This window comes from Bombyx mori, chromosome 12 (assembly GCF_030269925.1).
Source record: "Bombyx mori chromosome 12, ASM3026992v2".
NCBI lineage: Eukaryota > Metazoa > Arthropoda > Insecta > Lepidoptera > Bombycidae > Bombyx > Bombyx mori.
Window position 1 is genome coordinate 4,012,343 of NC_085118.1, and position 24,478 is coordinate 4,036,820.

Sequence of the window (24,478 nt, forward strand, 5' to 3'; positions counted from 1 at the left end):
CCGCTCTTAAAGCTAACCTTCAAGTCTCGATTATATTGTATTAACGGCTATCGTACTCTTCAAATCGGTATACATGGCTGCTTTGTGGAAAAAATAGACAGAATGGTCATACATACCCATACGGACACACCATGCGCCCAATTTTTCAATTTTCCTCACATATGCCGAATCATAATGATTAGTTAGTAAACTAGTTTTATTTTAGTAAATACTCAAACTATCGCGCTATCATAAGTGAAAAGCCATATTAGCCGATTTATCAGAATCGACCTGACCGGCTTAGTAGATGCTATCATTAATAATAATTAATGTATATTTTTAGTACCTTTTTTTGTGTCCTTTGTATACCTTTTTTACAAATTTTCACCTCATGTTAATGTGAGTTTTATGGTTTTGATGCAATTCCACTAACGATGGATGAGATCGTGCATTTCCGGGCACCTTTAGGGAACTTGTTCGACTTGTTTTTTTTTTGCCAACCCATATGTCTTCGCCAAACGACTGGGGAACTAACCAATTGTATTGAACCGTTTATATTGGAAAATTATTTAAGCTCAACTTCAGGTATAGGTTAAAATCAAAATGTTTGTTTGTTCGTTTTTTTTCCCTACCTGTTCGCTGTTAGCCTAAGGGCCTAAGAGTAGGTGAGCTCGGAGGCTCAACTTAAGAGAATTTGCTAAGGGCAAGAGCAGTGCTTCGCAGAATCTACCATCGGATCGGAATCGCGACTCACTGAGAAGATCCGGCGAGAAACTCAGTGGGTTCTTTGTTCCTATATCGCTCATGTGATTTAATACTTTATCTAATTGACTTACAACTGTTCAGCTGTTGACATTTCAAGGATGGCTTTCGTATTGCGAACCTGTGACAGATGGCACATTAGTAGGTTTTACAAGCGAACGCGGTACTTACGTATTAACGCCACTGCAGCAGTTTATTTTTATTTTTTATTGCCTTTGTATAGTAGTTTATCGGTAAAATTCAGAATAACATCGTTAATTAATAGACAATACGTTTCCAGATATTATTTTATTCAGCACATCTCCTCGTATCGTTCGTACAAACTCCTTGACGGTAAGCGGTATCTTGCTCCTAGCTTTGCCGATGTCCATGAGAGACATTAACCATTTAATGTCACCTGGATCGCATTATCAGAATATGCCTAACTGATTTATCGCCACCAATCAATCCAAAACTCACACCTCCAAATGCAAATACAGTTATAATAATAAATAAAAGAATACAAATTCGTGAATCATCCAAATCTCTTCATCAAACAGACATTAAAAACAAAACGTTCGGAAACCGAACAGCTAATAACGGCAAACGAGTTCCTTCTCATCGCTTAAGCCTTGTTCGGACTAGACGAGTATTTTAGTCGAGTACCGAGTAGGCAGCGGCTTGGCTCTGTCCCTGGCATTGCTGAAGTCCATGGGCAACGGTAACCACTCACCATCAGGTGGGCCGTATGCTCGTCTGCCTACAAGGGCAATAAAAAAAAAAGTTTAGTAGCTAAACTACTCGCCCGAAAAAATAGAACAAAATGGATTGACTTGACTAAATTATTTACTAACCTACTCGACTAAATTTTTGGTGCTCAGACACATTTAGCTACTAAATTACTCGGTACCCGACTAAAATACTCGCCTAGTCCGAACAAGGCTTTACGTATCGAATCGGCCACAAATCACATTTTCAATAGCGCAAACAACAAATTGGTTTCCAGCAAATAATTATATTTTATAGTTACGTTTCGAACGATAACAGCGCGTATATAACTCCGGTGAACTTAACTAGACTAACGAACCGAAGCTAAAGGATTGAATTACGTATTTCACATTTGTTATTGAATTCGTAATAAATCTGTACTATTTGCTACTGATTCTGTAAATAGTTGGATGTTTCTCTTTTAAATTTATGTCCGTTTTAATTGTAGAGAATTCCCTTTCGCAGCTTTCCTTCTGGATGTTTACGCTCAGTATTTGTTCGGATAGTATTTTACTCATCTAATATATAAAATTCTCGTGTCACAATGTTCGTTCCCATACTCCTCCGAAACCGCTTGACCGATTCTCATGAAAATTTTTATGCATATTCAGTAGGCCTGGGAAAAATAGATAGTAGCCGATTGGCTACTATCTATTTTTCATACCCCTAAGTGATTAGGGTTGTCCACCCCTAACATATCTTTTTTATTTGGACTTTTTTTTTTTGTTATAATGAGGTATTATGTGATTGAATGAGGTTTTGTTATTTTTATTATATATTCCCTCATCGTTCACAGCACTACATACCTCTTTCACTCATTTACCACATCCTTACACACTTACAATAAGTTAGTTTTTTTTTCTACACTAGAAATTCCCTAGAAATCTTATATATGGCAAAACAATGTTTGCCGGGTCAGCTAGTATTCTATAAAAAAGTCTAGGCTGATTTGGTTGCATACTCACATCCTTTTACTTCCATTAAAAACTTAGCACCCTTGAGCAGTTTTTCGTATTGCAGTAGTCGTCATCGTAAAAAAAAGAAAAAAATTAAAATCACCGCACAATCTTAGATACAAACATTTGGTCCATTATCAACAAACAAAATTCGAACATCAAAGAAAGCCAAAGATCCAACAATAAGTTAACACTCAACCTAGCATTTCATTTCTCAAGGCACACACGGACCTAATTGACCATTTTTGTGTCTTTACGAACAATAGGTGATTATGTTGCATTGTAGAAAGTCGGTGGCACCGCGGGCAGTCATTGTGGTCTCTCGGCTCGGATCATCGCAGCCATTGACGCTACATTGTCTAAATTTCAATTATAAAATGATTCGTGATAATGCGAACACATAACGAGAGAACCATCTGTTTACGATTAATTACAAATCGAAGGGTTCGAGCAAGTCAAATGTGTAATTGATTGTGCTTTTACGTGAGTTGTTAATCAGTTGTCAAAAAAAAAATCGATTTAATTTTGTAATTTTAAAGACATGTTATAATTTGTCAAATCAATCACAATCAAAAGGAAATTCACATTTTTTTTATAAATTTGCGTAATTAGTGATTTTTAGGCATTTTGTGTGTCCGCACGAATAGTCACTAATTTTATTTTATAGGCCCGGTTATTTTACTAGCGCGAAACATGCGTTCAGGTGTGAAGGGTGAGACAACCTTTAAACAATGCATTATAAACATCGACCTCATCCAGGCAGGAGGGCATTTGCGTTCTGAGGTCAATAGGCTCCTAGATCCACTTAACACCAAACAGTCCATGAGCTTGTTCAGATGCAACTGATAAAAACGATAAAAAAAAATTTTATGCGTCGTCTGAAATATCCACGTATATTTTTTTCAAAATAACTTCGGCTTATTAAATTAACTCATAAAAACTTATTGAGCACTCACTTAATGACAGCAAAATAACCATGCGTCAACATTCAAATACTAATAATGATCATCTCCACGAACTCGCTTAAATTAAATATCGTTCATTAATTAAATTTGAACCTTAAGAAAATTACATTATGGCTCACTATCGGTTAGAGAATATTTTGTAGAAATTTTAAAATTTAAAATTTTGTCGCCTATAAATCAGCTCAACGACAATTCCCATACATTAATTACGTTCTAATAGATATAAGAATAGGAAACTGAATAAATAGACTTCCCATAAAACAGTCAGAACGATGAAGCTTATGGGAAATCATGGAGTTGATAAGATCTGATATGACGGAAGCGAAACCATATGTGTTCTTTTTGTTTAACGTCATTTTGTTTGGAATCAGAAATTGCTTGATGGATTTTCAACAATGGATTTTCAAGTAGGGCAGTTGTTGTACTGTAAAAGCTGAGACTTGCAATTTGTCTTTTTTTTATTGCCCTTGTAGGCGGACGAGCATACGGCCCACCTGATGGTGAGTGGTAACCGTCGCCCATGGACTTCAGCAATGCCAGGGGCAGAGCCAAGCCGCTAAAAAGGTCGCAAGGTGGGTGGTGGTATTAACGCGATTCATGTCGATGGGCTCCAGTGACCACTTAACACTAGATGGGCCTAAAGCTCGTCCATCCGTCGTATTAATAAAAAAAAAAAGTGTGTGTGTCCGCTCCGACGCACGACTGGAGTTTACTGGATATAAAAAATTAAACGAAACAATACGAGAAATAGTTCTATATTACGACAACACGATACACTACAGATTATTAACAAATTAACGAGACACAAAACAAACGACTAACAAATATATGAAAATACAATAATGAGAGAAACGCGCGATCAGTACGAGGCTTTGTGGCGGACTGCCGGCGCAGCAGCCCGGCGTCACCTGCAATAACGCGGCCGCGTAACGCATAACGCATTTCGTGTGACATGCTAGTACGATTTTGGTCCCCATAATTTTCATACCCCGGGCCTATATATGTAAATCGATTCTAAAGGAGTAAACTCCAAAAATATAATAAAAAATAGGAAACATTCCTATGCGTTTAGTACCGATCTTCAAAATATTATTGCTGTGTTACTACAACCTATTTCATTGTCCCCTTTCCTACCATCTACCTTTATAGCTGTCATTTCAGATTTTCTATTAGTAGTATGTGGATTTCGCCGCCGCGACGCCCCCTTTGAAACGTGCCTTCGAAGTCTCAACTTTATGACCAAAGACAGCTCTATATTTTCTAGAAAGAAACAAGACGATTCTTCTATCCTTATGAGCCCAACATGTGCAGATAATGAAAGAGAACATAATTTCATACATTAAAATGTTTGGCAGCATTCTGCATTAAGCTTTCCTCGTGACTTAGTACAAATCATTATTACTTCTTGTTTTCGCATAACACCTTTCAAGCTGCGTCTAAAGAGGCGTTGATATATTGTGTTAACTCTGACTTGTTTATTGAATGAAATCGTAAAACAAATCTATTGCGAATATAATGCTGTTTGAAAAGAAGAAGAAATACTAAGAATGAAGTATGCTCAGCTTATTATTATTATACATTTAAACGAGCAATTCTTGTATATATATAATCTGAATCTCGGAAACGGCTCCAACGATTTTCAGAAATATTTAAGAAATCGATCTAGCTACGATTTATTTTCAGAAAATATTGTTTTATTCGTGTTTTCAATAATCAACTCTTCCCGGCATCTATTGGCCAATAATAATACTATTTTTCTTAATTGAGGGAAACTAACCGCTTTAAGGACACAACAAGATGGCGTTATCAAAAAAATCATCATCTAGTTATATCTTAAAACACTGTTTGTTCTTTGAAATAAAACCGAAAGATGTTTGGTAGCGATCCATAGGTACTTTTTTAGTCGCACCATCGATTTGCATATTGAATTTGAAATTGAATGTACGTACTACATACTCGTATATATAATTATAAATGGTGTTTCGTAAGTAACTGCGAAGCGCGCAAACTTCTTCAATGTATTTAATAGCTCATAATAAATTACGCTCGCGTTAAGCGAAACTTTCTTTTTATTTTTTAATTTAATAACCGTTAATTCAATATCGTTATAAGTAATAAGTCGAAATGTTAGTAGAAATTTAGCACTCGTGAATTGGTACTAGATAGAAAGTTGCCTATAATTCGACATGTCACCGGTTCAAAAATCAAAAATCAAATCAAAATTTTTTTTTTATCAACATAAATGAAAGTACATTCTTGTTGAACGTCAAAAGAACTACCGCCGATTCACAAGAACTAGCCTCCGTCCTGAGAAGAATTGGCAAGAAACTCAGCGGGGGCATGTGTTTTTTTTTTTTTTTTTAATATGAGATTCGAGACTGAAGCTAGTCTTTCCCGGATTTAATAGTCATTATTATTAACACTTATTAGATCCTGTTAACATTGTTACTGACATATCCAATGGACACGCTTAACCGTACCACTGCCATCATAAATTAATTATCACTTCATCTTCATTGTGCCCGATATACTTAGATACTGTTTTTAAATATTTAAATGACAAATACCTACTTATAATTTCATAGGTCGTTGACCTTGCTCATGCAAGCCCAAATAACGCTCGATACATTTATATTCCACTACAGAATTTCGATTTTTTTTACAGAACTATTTACATACTCTCTTAATTTCAAAATATTATATTATTTTTTTTGCATTATAAATTTTCTTGAATGTAACTAAAGCACTATTGTTGAAAGCATCATCTACAATGGCTTGCTAGCCTCTAGCTGTTGTTAGAAATTACTTAAGCTAATATCATGAATACCTTACAAATGTTTTGGTCTATACTGTTAATTTGTAAGAAGACTAAATAAATAAATAAATAAATAAATAAATAAATAAATAAATAAATAAGACGTGCAGACAGTTTACAGCCCCCTGTTAACAAGCAGTTCAAGGATATACATCCATTACATTAGATTACAACTGCCTCATAATTCAAATCGGAACGCATGACAGCTTCACGGCAGAAATTAGCAAAACTGTAATACCTATACTTGCAATCGATAAACCTCTTTCTACAATTGTCAGTTGCAGTCTGCTTGTCTTCAGAGTATACTACTAGCCATTCTATGCTACATTCTTAAGTGGCCTTTTACGAAACCCTCGTTTTAAATATCCTGTTAGTCCTGTTTCTTTGAAAGATCTTGCTCCTTATTGTTTGTGGCCCATTCCAGTTCATAAAATTGACTACGTAATTACATATTAAATAATGAATAGTAATTCAAAAATTCTAAAGCCAAATTAGAAATTCTTATGAAAGTTTATATTACTAGAGGTCCCGCAGTGGTCGAAATTCGACTATAATTAATTGGAATTGTAAGTTTGTACACTATTATGATTGTATTTTATACTTCTATAATCACAAATTTCGCCAAGACTACACTATAAAAATATTAACAAAGACAAACAATATTTAATCTATTCTCAATTTGACAACAGACGTCAAGAACAAAAGTTTGACAATAAATAGTATGCATGCGTGTGTGCGTCAAATACATGATATGTAGTGTGTATAATGTTTTCTTTATTGATTTAATGTATCTTTTATGCATTATTTTAAAAAAATATTAGCATTGTGCACTTCTTCTCTATATTCTCTATAAGTGTGGAAAATTTCATACTCCTCCGTCCGCGCAATTTTCGTAAAAAGGGATACAAAGTTTTTGCTTCACGTATTAATATATAGATATATATTTCACGGAGAGCACTGTGTGTGTGAAATCATTCAAAATGTAGGTACAGTACAGTTAAAACAAATTATTTACGAAACGTGCTCTTTCAATTAAACGGATGCCAGTAATTTCTGAACGATGCTTATGAGTTCTTTTAATTAGAATGTGCTCATGAATTTTTAATGAGTATCTCGGATGTTTCTATTACATTCGTTTTGGTAGCCTCAGCTTAAATTTGGGTATCGTCATTCGCATAGTGAACTTTCTTTAAAATGTATTAATTAAATGTTATATTTTGTTACTTACCACGTTTATGAAATGCCCTTGTAGAAGCTCAAACAGAACTATCACGATTTATTCAGTACTAAGTTTGGAATACAATCAATACTTTTTACTTATGTTTCTAAATACTGTTTTATATGAAGAGTTCTGTTTTCCACAAATGCCGAAATATGAATAGGATTTTTTTAAATTATTAATAATTTTTCGTGTTGTTAGAAATAAGTCGGGTGGTGGAAAGCAAAGAAAAAATAGATAGTTAAACGATAAATCGCATTTTTCCAATCTATGTTAAAATTAACTTTAATATAGCAGATGTAAGCTTTAAGTTTATAGAAACAAAAGGTGTCAATGACAAGCGTGCTTATGCCCAAAGAAAATGAAATAAAAAAAGACGTGTCGCACTCGGAGACTGCCGCGGTAAAGCTATTGCATAGCATTTTTTATCAACTTATGGAATTATAAATCGATAATAATAATTTAATATTAAAACAACAATAAAATAAGATCTGGCGAGAAACTCAGTGGGCTAACTTTCAATGAATCTGCTACATTGTGAGTATTCCATTTTGACCGCGCACTCACTAGAGGGCACTACATGGGATAGAGACACGCCTTGGGATGCTAGTTCTAACTCTCATTCGCCCAGAATCAACGGCTTAGCTAGTTTATTTTTAATGCCACTCCAATCACTGAATGAGTAGTAGGAGTAGTAATAAAATTCTTCGACTAAGCGATAGAAAATGGCTCGCCCAACGCATTGTAATGTGATATAATTTTCTATTTTACAATTCCGTTTGTCGCCGATAGATGGCCCTTGACGCAAAATTGAATCGCGCTATCGTTGTGTTACCCACGAAATTATATCACATATTTTGATAGTACATAAATCGGTGTTTAGACTTCTTACTTTAAGCACTACACAAGCGCAACGTGTGAATGTGTTGAACGCCAGCTACATAGTAGACGTAGTGAGGGGTGGAAGGTTTTTTTCGTTACGGAATTTCGTGATTCCGCTCACAAGCCGCGCTCTGGGCCCGCGATAAAATCTATGCAATAGCTTAAAAATATTTTCCTGTTTATAAATGAAACTGATTTTACGCGCTTTTATTATTTATTACGCTCTTTAATTTCCGACGTTTCAAATACTTTACAATTTTCTTGAACACAGATGCCGTTCGTTTTAATTATATCTATGACCAACGAAAACCGGAGAAAGTACTGTACCTATATAGATAGTCCAGAGGAGAACCCACGAACCGAATTCTCTTGTTTTAGCTCTTTTTATTATTCTAAAATTAGCAAGCGCTGGCGCCTAAATAGCTTTCCACGCAAACCATCACCGCACATCCAAATCTACTGTCAAACTCTTTTGCGATTCCGCCAAATTATAAATACAATCACATCTCTCCAAGCCCGTCGACCTTACTATTACAATACTGTGTAAAAACTACATAAGTTACCACACTAGTAAGAGTGTGTAGTTCATTGTTTGAAAACAAAAGCGAAAGTTCATTCGTTATGAGATAATTAGATGTTTCACCCCGTCGATGGTTACGTCACTTGACACTTCTTCTGTCATTGTTTGGACAACGAACTAGTGAGGTTTTTCTTATTTTTCTCTTCGTAAACTTGATTAAGTTAATCGCTATTGATATGAATGTGAAAGTAGCTTTATTTTAATTTTTTTGTGTGCTAGGAATTAACGGGTCACAAAGTGATATAATATTATAACGAATAAATTGAAGATCTAACAGCCAATTTGTCTATATTGTTCGACATATTTTTAATAAAAAAGGTAAAAATTAACAAAGGATGTAGTTTAAAAAAAAAATAGCCGTTTTTTCTGGACTGGGACTAATATGTCAAAGTAATAAAATTATTGTAGTGTTATTAGTCCTCCATAGGTGTACTAATTATCAAATTAATCGGACATCTTGAAATTAGTGAAAAGAGATTTTAAAACTGTTCAATCTTGATTTTGCTGCTACGTAAGTAGATATCACAATTTACTAAGCTCGATATTACACTTTTTTTTTTAAGAATTTTTATGACCTGGTAACTAAGACTTTTAAGTCATGTCTTATGTTAATTTATATTCTTAATTTTATGAAAAATGATAATATGGAGTGTAATTAAATAAAATGGTATATTATACTATTACCACAAATTCAATGTTGCCGAATTTGCAACACAATAATTTATTGGGAAAGTAACAAATTTTCGATTTAACCTATATACCTACCACCATAACATATGGCGTGTCTTTTTTTTATTTTTTTTATTGCTCAGATGGCTGGACGAGCTCACAGCCCACCTGGTGTTAAGTGGTTACTGGAGCCCATAGACATCTACAACGTAAATGCGCCACCCACCTTGAGATATAAGTTCTAAGGTCTCAGTATAGTTACAACGGCTACCCCACCCTTCGAACCGAAACGCATTACTGCTTCACGGCGGAAATAGGCAGGGCGGTGGTACCTACCCGTGCGGACTCACAATAGATCCTACCACCAGTAACGTGTCTACGTATCTACATATTTTGAATATAATATTCAGATGAATGCATTGAACTCATTATAAAATGATCACGAATTAATATTTTCACGCTCCAATAAAACGTGCCATTCGTAAATAAGATAATAAATTGGTGTTGTCAAAATATGAGAAACAATCGTAATTAGAGGCTTGTGAGTAACAAAAGCGGTAGTGAGCGGAGAGCGCGTGGCTTTTATAAAAAACACTACCCACCGCGTTTGGTCTAAGTTGTGAGAGCTTGGAGTTTGATTATAATATTATTATTATTTATAATCAGGCTTGCGGAGAGCAGCCGGTGGTGGGTATATTTATTGTTGTCCAAATGAACGCGAATGAGGCCATTCAGTATTAGATGGAAGTATCAAATTTGAACCTTTTGAAGGGTGGGGCAGCCGTTGTAACTATACTTGAGACCTTAGAACTTATATCTCAAGGTGGGTCGCGCATTTACGTCGTAGATGTGTCTATGGGCTCCAGTAACCACCTAACACCAGGTGGGCTGTGAGCTCGTCCACCCACCTAAGCAATAAAAAAAATATTGCTGAAATTAAATTAGAAGGCTTTAAAACTGTACTTGAATTTCAGTCATATAATTAATTGTGTATTTCTTTGATTCTAGTAAATTAAAAAAATAACAACAATCTAGAGTAATTTAGTGCGTATGAACAATTTAACTCCCTTGCATTAACAAAATCTGTCGTCTTCTTCGTTCCGTGTTAAACAAATTTCAAATCGTTTTCCTTTTTTTTTTTTTTTTTTATTGCTTAGATGGATGGACGAGCTCACAGCCCACCTGATGTTAAGTGGTTACTGGAGCCCATAGACATTTACAACGTAAATGCGCCACCCACCTCGAGATATAAGTTCTAAGGTCTCAGTATAGTTACGACGGCTACCCCACCCTTCGAACCGAAACGCATTACTGCTTCACGGCGGAAATAGGCGGGGTGGTGGTACCTACCCGTGCGGACTCCCAAGAGGTCCTACCACCAGTGATTACGCAAATTATAATTTTGCGGGTTTGATTTTTATTACACGATGTTATTCCTTCACCGTGGAAGTCAATCGTGAACATTTATTGAGTACTTATTTCAATAGAAAAATTGGTACCCGCCTGCAGGATTCGAACACCGGTGCATCGCTACATACGAATGCACGACGTCTTATCCTTTAGGCCACGACGACTTTTTTCCTTATCAAAATACACTTAATTTATAAAGCTTTAAAGTTTATTTTCGTTTTCCTGCATCACGTGTTCATTGTACCATTGAGAACTATTGTTAAATGCCCTTACAACAACAACAAAGGTTTTTACGATTCGCCCATTAGATTTGGCATAGCGAATGTATATCTTTGAAACTAGGTGGATTCGCTTAAGATTCAAACCACACATCGCTAAGATGAACTCAATAAACGGCTAACGAAGTTAAATTAATTATTAATACAATGATTATAAATACAAATATAACAATATACCGTATAGCATTCGATCTAATACGAAACATTACCACTCATAGTTTCGAGTTACGGTACAAATACAAAGGTTTGGGAATTAACTGGGCATACCAACTGATGGATTCAGTAATATGAAAGCTACATCATTAACGTTATTAAAAACTGTTGTTAAAAATATAAAAATTCACCACAAATTAACGCACGTAGCTATAGAAGAGGAAATGTCGAAGATTGTTCAATAAATTTCCCCGCAAAAAAATGCATTCAAAGACTTGTTATACGCATCAAAAGATGCCTGCAGTACACTGTGCTCTTAGTTTTTGTGCTTGCGCATCCGTAATGTTCCCTTTGGACTTTTTCAGTAAGCATCGTTATTTTTTTAAATTAAATCAGTGATTTAATTTAAAATTACTGGTGGTAGGACCTCTTGTGAGTCCGAACGGGTAGCTATCACCACCCTGCCTATTTCTGCCGTGAAGCAGTAATGCGTTTCGGTTTGAAGGGTGGGGCAGCCGTTGTAACTATACTAAGACTTTAGAACTTATATCTCAAGGTGAGTGACGCATTTACGTTGTGGATGTCTATGGGCTCCAGTAACCACTTAACACCAGGTGGGCTGTGAGCTTGTCCACCCATACAAGCAATAAATAAAAAAAATATTCGGTTAGTGACGTGCATTGGGGTTATTTTAGATAAAACTTTTACAACAAGCCAAGGTTACTAAGTTACAATTGTGTTCATCATTTTAGGTGTTAGTAAGTAGTAGGTAATTAATAAGACAGCTTTTATTGAGTTACGTAATAACATATACAGTATTGGGTAACTTCATTTCTTAAGGGCTTTAAAAAAAATTTTTTTTTTTATTGACTTCATTATTATTGACTCAACCAAACGTATTTTTATTTCCACTAACAACATTATTAAGTTTAATTAAGATTCCTACCGAATTTAATTAATGCGAAAGCACCAACACGTACAGCTCAAGACGGAGTGAGACCGGCGCACGCGCATTGCAATCTCGCGTTTTTACACACATCACAAAGCACCCGGCTGCACTCACGGACCAGTTCGATGCCACGGTGAAAGTTTTATATTTGTGAATACGATAACGACTCGATCAAATTTAATACAACTTCCGGTACGCCTGAGGTGTTGTAATTATATTGATGGAATAAAAAAAGTATGTACGTACAGTGATTAACAGAATATTTGTAACGGAATGTAAGAAGCATGATCTGTTTCAAGCTTCGAATTATAATCTGTTTCAATGCTTTGGATGTATTTAATTCTAAATTTGATTGTTCGGGCTGTGAATATAATTATTTGTATGTTGTTTAAAAAACAAATAGAGATAAAAAAGAATGGCTATTAATAATTCAAGAAGCCGTACATAAAGTTGTTATGAATTTTGCGAACACTGCCTTAGTTAAATGTAAGGAAAATCACATTACAAAGGAAGTATTATCGTGTTAATTTTATCATGAAATTATATTACTCTGAGATTCGAGTGTAAAAATGACTTCAATAATTTTTTTCTTTTTCTTAGATGGGTGGACCAGCTCACAGCCCATCTGGTGTTATGTGGTCACTGGAGCCCATAGACATCTACAACGTAAATGCGTCACCCACCTTGAGATATAAGTTGTAAGGTCTCAAGTATAGTTACAACAGCTGCCCCTTCAAGCCGAAACGCATTACTGTTTCACGGCAGAAATAGGCGGGGTAATAATTATGTCTTTGCCTCACGAAAAAGCAAAGAAAGTATTTTAACGCCTTATTTGATACCCGTAGACCATAGTCGAAGGCTCAACGTGGTCGAACTCCAACAAAGTCCAATGAAAACCAACAAAAACCTGAATCAATCACCTTCCACTATTCTAGTTGTTATCGGCAATCACCCCACGCTTAGTAGGAGCACGTTTGCACGGAAAACGTACAGGCTTGCGGTCTACGTCACGTTACAGTTCTCGTCTGATTGTTTGCGGAGCTATCGACTCGAATACGTGACGCTCGGTCGCACTGCGGTTAGCCGTGTTTGTATTGCCTGTGTAATTTGTACGGTGATGGTAAATGTCTGGATTTGCTCACGTACCGACTTAAATGTTTATAGGCTATACGCGGATTTTAAGCTGATCGTGTACTAAGCTCCTCTTGTTGAGTAGTCAGCTATTTGAAGCGACTATGGCTTTGTGGGTACGACGAATGATGTACACGTATCAAATGGTGCGGTTATACTGGTGCTTAATTTGAATTGTCGGGTAACAGCTATTATAACAATGTATTGGAGTCAATGCTTGCTAAAAATGGTAAAATTATGTTATTATTTTAGGGTATATAATAAGTGAATATGTACCTACATCGACACCATGTTTCTTCCTATTTCAGCCTCATGTGTTGTGATATAAAAAATTTAACTGATATTACAGTGCCATTGGGATTTGCAGCTCAAGTCTCAGAGCGGTTGGCGTAATTCACAATGTGGTATTTGCAAGATCAGGTAGGTAATGCATTTTTTATTGTCTTTATAGTCTGACGAGCAAACCGTCAATCCAATTGTGAGTGGTCCTACCCTCAAGGACGTCAGCAGTACCAGGGGCACAGCTAAGCTGCTGTTAACCAAGGACTCTACTCAAACTTATTTTGAAGAAATATATTCCATACCCTTTCGAAGCAGCGTGGAAGAAAACGATACTACAGAAAAGCGTGTTAATTAGTATAGATTAGTTTTAATAAGTTTGTATTCTAAAGTAATTTTAAAGAATTCATACGGTCACGCTGAAGTAGCTTAAAAACAATTCAATTAATTTATACGCTATTGTTTTAAAACGATTCGAACGATGAGAACTAAGAAGCGAACGTCATATTTTTATGAGAATAGGAGATCTGAAGTAAAATTTCGGACAACAATTAACTTCTTTTTTTTTATTGCCTTTGTAGGCAGACGAGCATACGGCCCACCTGATGGTAAGTGGTCACCGTCGCTCATGGACGTCAGCAATGCCAGGGGCAGAGCCAAGCCGCTGCCTACCATATATGTACCTAATTATTTTGTAGTTAATTATTTTTACGTATTCGCAGTTTTTCCAGATGATATCATTGGTGATGTAAGTTTCATAGGGAATTTATCCATTTATTTAGAGTGAGCCATAACTTTTGAGTGCGTCACAGTGAGCCTGCACTTTATGTGTAGACAGTGCACCGTTTTATCGTAATTTATTTATTAGTTTGCACTTGCAAGCCTAAGTGCGACTTGTCCATATGATTACTTCTAATTCGAGAGAGATCATCGAATGTCATCTCAAGAATGACCACTCAAAAATACACACTGCAATAACGAGTTTTCGATTCAAAGCAAAAAAATACTACCCCAGGAATATCTTGAATACAAATACAAATATTTGTGATTAAAATATATTAATATCTACCCTACAAATCGTCGTTGTCAAGCTATAATTTGCTTAGGGCACTTATTGTAGATTTCGACATTTTGACTTAACTATAAAATCTATATTTTCTGGATAACGTTTTTATTCAAAATCTCAAAGTTAAATTTTATGTCTTGAGTAGGTATAGTAGATATATTCGTTTGACATCGACGTTGTGAAGGACTCAATTGTCTCATGTATGACGGAGAATGGCTCGACCGATTTGATTGGTTTATTTTGGACCGAAGTTCCTTATGGGACGATGCGGAGGGGTGGGTACCCTAACCGGGAAAAAACGTCCGTAGCGTAAGATTTTTTAATAATGCACAAAGTGTACGACTTAACTTTGTAATAACGTCCAAAAAATAACCTATTTTTTTATTATATTATTATATTTTTTATAAAATTTAAATTTTTATAAATTTTATAAAATAAAGTTGATAGCTTTGTAAAGTATTTTTTTTTTATCAATAAAAAACTCATAATAAGAATGTATCCCCAATAATTATTTTCTTTATACCTCGAATAGAACTTAAAATTAATATTTTTATAATAATGAACTTCGTTCCTATCCGGTGTCCCACGACACCACACATCTTTTTTGTCTGTTCGCAATTATATTCGCGTATAAAATAAGTTTATCGGAAAATCTACGGGAAACTTTTCGTAGTATCAGCGACAGCCGCAACGGAGTCCGGTTCTGGCTTAATTGGTTAAAAAATTAACAATCAGACTTCAGTTGGTCTCAAAGTAGCAACCATTTAGTTAGCAACAATATTAATTACTGCTTAATGTTAATTTGTTTCGCACGCCATATGACGCAAATCATGAAATTGCTTTATTAAATTACGTATTAAAAAAAAATTATGACAGAAAAGTATGTGCGCATATTAGTTATGTTTAAAATAATTCCCATATTACAATACAATGGAATGGCGTATATTATATTTATAATGATATCAATGAAAAAAAAGTCTAATATTATTTTAAATTAAAAGGAGTAGTTTATTAATTACAATGGCATATCTTAATAGCGTTGTTTTCCGTATTATGTCGAAGTTACAGATTAGTATTATAGATATTTGTGTTCACGCATAGGTAAGCTTAATTTTTATTGGTCCTTGTGGACAGATAAGCACACGGCTTGATGGTAAACAGCCACCGTGGCTCGTGTACATTAGCAATGCCAGGAGAAGAACTGCTGAGTAGCGTATTTTTCTTAAATAACCTTTAAACAATTACTGCTGAAGTATTTAAAAAAAAAAAGTAGGAAGCGGCTTGGCTCTGCCCCTGGAATTGCTGAAGTTCATGGGCGACGGTAACCACTTGCCATGAGGTGGGCCGTATGCTCGTCTGCCGACAAGGGCAATAAAAAATAATAAAGACACAGCCCACTGAATTTCTCGTCGGATCTTCTCAATGGATCGCGATTCCGATCCCTTGGTAGATTCTGGGAAGCACTGCTCTTGCTAGGGCTGGTGTTAGAAAATTCTCTCTGGTTCAACCCGTGAGCTTACGTTGAAACTTAATTGAAAAATGTTTCATTCATTTAATATTGTGAAAGTTTTCGAGCGCTTCGCGCCAAAACAATTCGGCATGTACCCAGGTTATCGGAATTCCCCTTTTTTAAATATTTTTTTTAATATTAAATAAATATTTAATATTAAAAATATTTGTAATGTAATGTTAAGCTTAAAAGCTAACTTATTAATACAAATTACGAGTATATTCAGAAACTTCAGAATAGTATAATATGCCAACGAAGATGTCAATTACTTAATCTATTTTTAAGGTTAAAAAAATCGTCTCAATTAATTTGATAAGCTATAAATTTCCTCACGTACCTATAAATTAGCATATTATAATTATATTTTTAATTTTTATTGCTTGGACGGGTGGACGAGCTCACAACCCACCTGATGTTGAGTGGTTATTAGAGCCCATAGACATCTGCAACGTAAATGCGTCACCCGTCTTGAAATATAAGTTCTAAGGTCTCAAGTATAGTTACGACGGCTGCCCCACCCTTCAAACTGAAACGCATTACTGCTTCACGGCAGAAATAGGCAGGGTGGTGATACCTACCCGTGCGGACTCGCAAGAGGTCCTACCACCAGTGAAGATTAGGTAGATTCTCTAATTATTGCGCGCGTAATATTACATTCACCTTTTTTCCAGTTCATTTATAAACTCTAGACTAATTTATGTATGCATTTATTTATTCACGCATAAAAATAAACTGTACACAAATCGATTAACAAAATTATAAAAATATATTTACTGACGCGCTCTTTAAAACTAAAAATAAAACCCGAAAACTTTTTAATTCCAACAAATAAATTTATACAAACTAAGGCTTTATTAATATTTTCGTAGACGACAATTTTTCATATCCTTATTTGAAAATGGTTAAAAGTTTTGATTAAATATGAACATCAATCCATGTAGAAGTAACTATACTCTTTACAGTATCATCCTAGTCCTATGTCATTTAATTACTAATTTCCGTTTTAAATCAAGACAATAATGACGGTCACCCGTGTTACGTGCTAAGTGTTTTTTCTCCAACTTTTATTCTTCATTACTACTAGGTATATAATTATAACTAAGTTTCTCATTGTTGAGATTAAACAAACAATATACATATATACAATTCGTTATCTGTTTAATTATGTATTATTAGTGCATCTATTTGGTTATATCAATTTCAAATTATCATGTTAATTTATTATAATCAATTTTTAGTGATACAATTCAACTTGTTTACTTTTATTATTCTCTCATCTCTGATTCATTCATGATATAAAATTAGCGTAACATTTTCGTATTAAAATCAATTTTGATTGGATCATTGTTTAATAAGCTATAATATATTTTATCTCATAACAATAATCGGTGCGTTATAGATCGAACGAAATCTAAATTCATTTATAGTTTATTGAAATTTAATTCAAAGTGGATATATGCATATGATAACTTTTTGTTATAGACAACAAGACAACAGAAACCTCATTAGTTAAACTTTTATGATAATGATTTTCCAATTCATAAAATCTTTTACTGCGGTACTTACATCAATATCGGGAACATACGAATAGACATGGAGCTTATCGATTCTGATCGTACCCTGAAATGGATACAGTAACGCCCCCCGCTGTAGCTCTGTTGATGTCCACACACTGACCGAAGCTTCGCGACCTCTCGCACCACCCGGCCTCAAAGCCAGACTCAGCTCCTGAGGTATCAGTACTAGAGTCTCCATGTTTATATCACAACAGTTTTAACATTCAAAACCATAAGCCTCGTCCATCACGTCCTTAATTAAGAAGTCGGGACGTCGATCCGATTATCGATCGGTGATGTCGCCGACGATATATCGTTCGGGTCCGTGATCGATAGCCCGTTCGGAACGTCGTGCCGTATTAATCACTGCGCGACTTATCTCTAATCACTCGAGCCCTATAAAAAATAAATAAAGTCCGTATTGTCCGATAGGGTACAGCACAAGCGCGGGATGCGCACGCGGTCTCCTCTCAACGTGCACTGAAGGAAGCGCTAACATTGACCTTAGTCGCGGCCGTGATCGCGTTTACAGTTCATTTTTTGTTCGATAAAAAGGAGAGGAGTAAAGCCCTACAACGTACGCTACCTGATCGGCCACCCGGCTTTGAGCTTTACGTGGTTGTTTTAGCGTTTACGTGTGATGTATTGTTTAGTTTGTAAGGTGTGTAGTAAGGTGCTCCCCTCCATAGGCGGGCACCTGCATGAGCGTGCGCCGCCCGTCAGATCGGTCGCGTTCGTTATGAAGCGCACCTGATGCCACCTGCTAGCTATAAGGCACTATCGCCCAATGTTTTTTTATGCGATGACATTTTTAAGGAACCGTATAACATTAGAGAAACCTCGAATTCGGGCGGGCAAACAAAAAAATTTTCACCTTTTAGATTTTATGAATGGTAATTTTTTTTTATTGGATTTTAGAAGTGTTCATTGCTGTCTATTTTACGATAAGCGTTATTAATCCTTGATTTTCTTCTAAAATATATATTTTTTTAATTGTTTTTTAAGGAAACCTATATATAGATACAATATTTGGAGGTCATAAATTACAAAATTGAAAAGCAACGTCAATCTATAAATGGCAGTATTTAAACAACAATTAAATGTACCATTCGAGTGTAAGGTACTTTGACAATTTAGGGATTTCAAAATAATGCGACCGAATACAAATTGATATGTAAAAAATAAACAACCCTACGTTTTAAAGTTGAAAATGATATTCCTCAAATGCCTACACTTTTTGAATTAATAACTTACAATATACGCTTATTTTATTTTGAAAAACACTTAGTTACATTATTATTTTGCTTTTATGAGTCCGCTGTAGATACTGATTTGGCTAGATATACATTTTTTATATTTATGATTGTGTTGTTGATATTCGCAATAATTTAATTTTAATGGTAATTATGAAATTTTCAGTGTTTTCAATCAATAGTGTATTTTTTAATCCCTGTTTTTTTTTCTTCACTTAATGATGTTTTTATATAAGTATATTTTTATACAAGTAGGTTTTGCTGAATATCACTTCGGATTGCTGTATTTGCGATACTTCGATAGCTATTATAGTGATTGAGATATGAATTTCATACTTTTTATGTTAATAAAAAATGTGTTATGGTTATGGTAATACCTAATTTAGTTTTTATTAAAGGTAATAGAAAATAAATAATTTTACTCATATTGTTACTATTAATTTTAATTATAAAATAATAAAAATTAGAGAAATTGTTGCATTTATTATATTCAATATTTATATTTAATTTTACTCTTTGCAAATGAAACTTCAAGTAGTAAGTACCTACTTAATAGAAATATTGTAACCTTCAGAAGAACTTGAAATAGTTATGTTTCGGCCATATAAATATTGTTTTTTTGACTTCAATGTCACGAAAACTTACAATGAAATCCTCAAACAAGAATATTTTTTTTACATAAAATTATTTTTATAAAAAGGTCTAATTACCAACTTGTTTTTTTTTTGTTTTTTATAATAAATTACAAAATTCGCACATTATTTCTAATTAATAACGTAATAAGTATGAAGACTGTCGAGTTCATAATTTTTTTTTACATATTATAATGAGCACATAATAAATTAGTGATTTTTTTTTGTATAGTGAAGATTTTTTTTTGTAAACTTTATAAATAATTAGTTACTTCTGCAGACCTTACAACTCGCGAACCAATGGAAGTGATAAAGTAGCCACTTGTGAACCCTATATTTGATACAGTGTGAATTTCACACCCATTTTGAGGCTTGAAATCGAATTTAAAATAAAATTTGTATTGCACAACGGCCGTAGCTTCACTGCAGAAATACATACAATGATATTACAAGAGTTTTATATGTATTTATAACACAAGTGTATCTGACTTTAGATTTCTCTCTCTCTTTCCACCTATTTACGACGATTACGATTACCAGGAGAAGTTCGACGAGCGAACAAGGATGTCTTAAACTAGGCTGGGGCCCTTGGGCACACAAGAATTTGAGGCCCTTTTGGAAAGTAAAAAAAGCGAATTATAATAACATTTTTTTACTGAGTATGACTATTTATTATAGGTTAATCAAATACAGTATGATATAATAATATTAATTATATTAGAACGCTGCTGGTTTTTTGGCTACGATTACGATAATGGTTTCTTTCGGGATTTCTGTTGAGCAAAATATTCCATTATATCTTTAAACTACATTTTTTAAGGATATCACTTTCTATGCCCATAATTGACAAATTACTCAGCCGTTCTTGTAACATTGTTGTTCGCAATTCATTTTTTATTCTCTTAAGCTGCGAAAATGACCGCTCTCGACTACAATTGGTAACCAAATTGTTGGTCCTTCGGGGCCCCTGAGAATGGGGGCCCTGGGCACGGGCCCCGTGTGCCCTTATGGTAAAGACGGTATTGCGAGCGAACGAACACAGACACAGGCCACTGAGCTTCTCGCCGAATCTTCTCAGTGGGGCGCGATTCCGATCCGGTGTTAGATTCTGCGAAGCACTGCTCTTGCTAGGGCCGGTCTTAGCAAATTCTCTCAAGTGAGCTCACCTAGGTACCCCTTCGCGCGAAACTGGAATAGCCCCTGGGGTTACCAGCGAATAGCGCAAAAAAATTGTCTTGTCATCGGCTCTTGATCTTTGTGCAAATTTTCAAGTTAAGTGGACGTCTTCAAGTCAATGAAAATAACCTTTCAAGGTTCCGTTACATACAAAAATAAATTAGTAAAAACTTAATTACTATTCATTATAAATAAATATATTTCCCGGTTCTACTGTGACGAAACTGGATCTTCCTGGATCATAATTTATTTATAATTATGACCACCATATCTACCACCATTCTACAGCATAGCATTCGCTAAGCTGTAGAATCAACTGTATGACTTGAGCTTAATTTGGAAACGCGCGGTACATTCGTCGGTATTGCCATAAATTCGTTTTTATCTAAATAAATGCAAATACATCGAACATGTGTTCATGGCAACATTTTGCAATTGAGAAACAGTATTGTTCGAGTGTATATAAACGGAATTGCCGGTGGAGGGTTTATTATGAACCCGTACGTTTTTGTCGAGGCAGTGCCAATGGCGAAGTGGCTTTCAAGGACAGCTGGTATGTCAATCCTCGTACTGTCACTCCACGTTTCATATAGAAGTCGAATATGGAACAATAAAACAATTGTTTTTCTCAAACAACATCGCGGTGGTTACACTGTACAGTGAGTCACTCAATCTATAAATAAATCTCTAACTAACTCTAACTAGTAACCTAATTGAATTCATGCTCATTTGTGTTCTAATGACGTATTTTCAATTTTATAAAACATAATTTTACAAGTCTATTTACAATTGTAGTAGTTAATTAATCTAAAAATCTTAACTACAGAAGCAGCTAGGCGTAATTAAAACTATTGTACGACTTAATTTTACAGTTTTTTATTGTCATTATAACTTTACGAAAACTGTAAAGCGTTCGTAACGTCTAAAATATTAAAATATGTAAATACAATAAAAAGCACGACAGTAAACCGTAAAATTGGTTTTAATTATGTCCACGGTATGCGAAAACTGAAGAAATCGCCTAGACTGCTGATAATTCTAAGACTAGGCACTTTCTTTATTGTCAATATTTTATTTGAAATGACTTTATGACGTAGCTCTCGTTCATAACGTAACGTGTTCGAAAACAAGTGAAACTGTGGTTGGCGGCAGGTGCTCACAGGTCGTCGACATTTTCCTTCATGTATTCCTATCTTTAACAAGCGATAATGAGTCTTATTTCAATGAAATTGTATTCACTAAGGACACAATATTGTTCAACGAGAACTAAAAAATGAATTAGCGGAACACAGATTAAGCTATGCACGGCGAAGATTAATGAAGTGGTCAAATTTATTTTCGTTAATTTTATTAAAGTAATTAAAACGTAATTCTGTTTTTGTTTTTGAAATTTAAGTATCCAATGCCTATTTTTTGGCGAAGTTACGCATGCACAGACCCACCCACCCAGTTAGAGATTTGTTTTACTTACCAACATCCCACAAAAACTTGGACTGGATTTCTAAAATTTAAAATCCGAATTTGGAACGATCGAAACCGAAGAAATATTCGATTTCGTTGTGACCGTTACGAATTTAAATTCAAAATTAGTTCCATAATGTTGTTTATATAAATATATTTTTTGGATACAAAAATCAGTTTGTCGGTGCGAGAGATACGCGAGGCGTGGTCTGAGGCGTGGTCTCCACAGGCCAACCTCCTGCCGTGCGTTACCGGTAAACTATTGTTTGCCTTACTCCATAACACTATTGGCTCATACAATTTGTTTAATATTCGAACAGATTCAATCATATTTTTATTTTTAAATCCGATTTCATTGGTGAAACGAATACCTTTAATAATGTTGAACCGATATGTTGGAATTAAATATATGAAATTATTTTATTTTACTACTACTTTTACGGTTTGATCGACGGAGAGTTGTCAGTGACCACGAAACATCTAATTATTCGAAACATCTATTCTCTTCTAAGTCGTAGTGGCCTAAAAGATAAGACGTTCGGTGCATTCGTATCTGGCGATGCAACCGTGTTCGAATGCCGCAGGCAGGTACCAATTTTTCTAATGAAATACGTACTTAACAAATATTCACGATGTTCCACAATTAAAATTTTCTTAAAATGTTCTAAAATACTAATCGAAATTTATCAATTTTGATGTGCAATAGCATATATGTAATAGCAATATGTGCATATATTTGTTGTAGAGATTTGTTTGTTTTCTATAAAGTAGATAACAAAAACACAAAAATTTTACCTGGGTGAGCGATAATAGGTAACACATTACCATTTGCCTGTAAACGAATCACAGAATATTATTGTACCTACATGAGTGTACCACGATTGAAATCTCATTGAAAAAATCAAATCTCAAAAATATGGGAGTCGCAATGTCATTGACCTTTGTTTGTCAAATACTAATTCATTATTTGAATATTTTTTCCCCTTCCTAATCGTTGGTAGCTTAAAGGACTATTTCAACTACGCGCGGACGGGTAGGTGAGCTCGCAGAGCTCAACCTGAGATACTTTTCTGACATTCGTCCTTGCAAAAGCAGTGCTTCACTAATTCTATTCACGTCATTACGGATCCTCCTGATCCATTAACGGTGCTTTTAGGCACCACAAGCACCGGTCACCGTCCTCGTCGAACCCGTCGCTTGCGACGAAGGGCTCGACGAGCGAACTAACCCATAGACACAGCCCACTGAGTTTCTCGCCGCCGGATCTTCTCAGTGGGTCGCGTTTCCGATCCGGTGGTAGATTCTGCGAAGCACTGCTCTTGCTAGGGTCAGTGTTAGCAACTCTCCGGTTGAGTCCCGCGAGCTCACCTACAAACGTTAGGGCGAAGTTGAAATAGCCTCTCAAGGCTATCAGCATAGGTAGGAAAAAAGAAAAAAAAAAAACTAATTCTAGTATCTTATAGTTGGTTCTAAGGTTCGAAGTTACTAAATACGCCTCCAATGAATAAAACCATCAACACTATATATAACTTTTTTAATAACTTGGATTCAAGTTTTATGCCCTTAGGTACTTATGGTATTAAAGGTATCCATCCAAATAGTGTTCGCATTATAAAAATGTAATAAATATTTTACTTTGAAAACACTACTGCAGCATATTTACACTATGTTAAAACATAATTTTGAGGAATTTAAGACAATAATAATTAACCTACTAAGATTATTTTAACTAAATAAAATTTGTAAGATGCAAACGTTTCACAGCATTGTACGTACAATGCAATCATTTAACGTAAATTTACTAGACAATTACTAAATCGATTGTATCAAATATTGAATTGTTATTTTTTTCCTGTCAAGACTTGTGTTATGAATATGATGTGACATGAATATGATTTTTATTTGATTATACAGCACACAACTTCACTACAAGGTATACTGATAACATTAAAGTAAAATTTAAAATCAAATTATTTTATTCAATGGAGAAATACTTATGTAAAAATAAAACACTGTCGGCTTAAAGTTGAATCGGTATAGTGAATGATTC

General features: G+C 34.8%; 1 protein-coding gene across 1 annotated transcript in view; it reads right to left on the reverse strand.

The window, feature by feature from the left end:
* Positions 1–19,574, reverse strand: part of LOC101741637 (zinc finger protein 177) — a 101,023-nt gene extending 81,449 nt beyond the window's left edge. The window contains exon 1 of the mRNA XM_021350169.3: positions 17,917–19,574. Within this exon, the coding sequence (XP_021205844.2) occupies positions 17,917–18,105 (189 nt within the window). The 5' untranslated portion in view covers positions 18,106–19,574. The remainder of the gene's footprint in view (positions 1–17,916) is intronic.
* Positions 19,575–24,478: the final 4,904 nt, after the last annotated feature.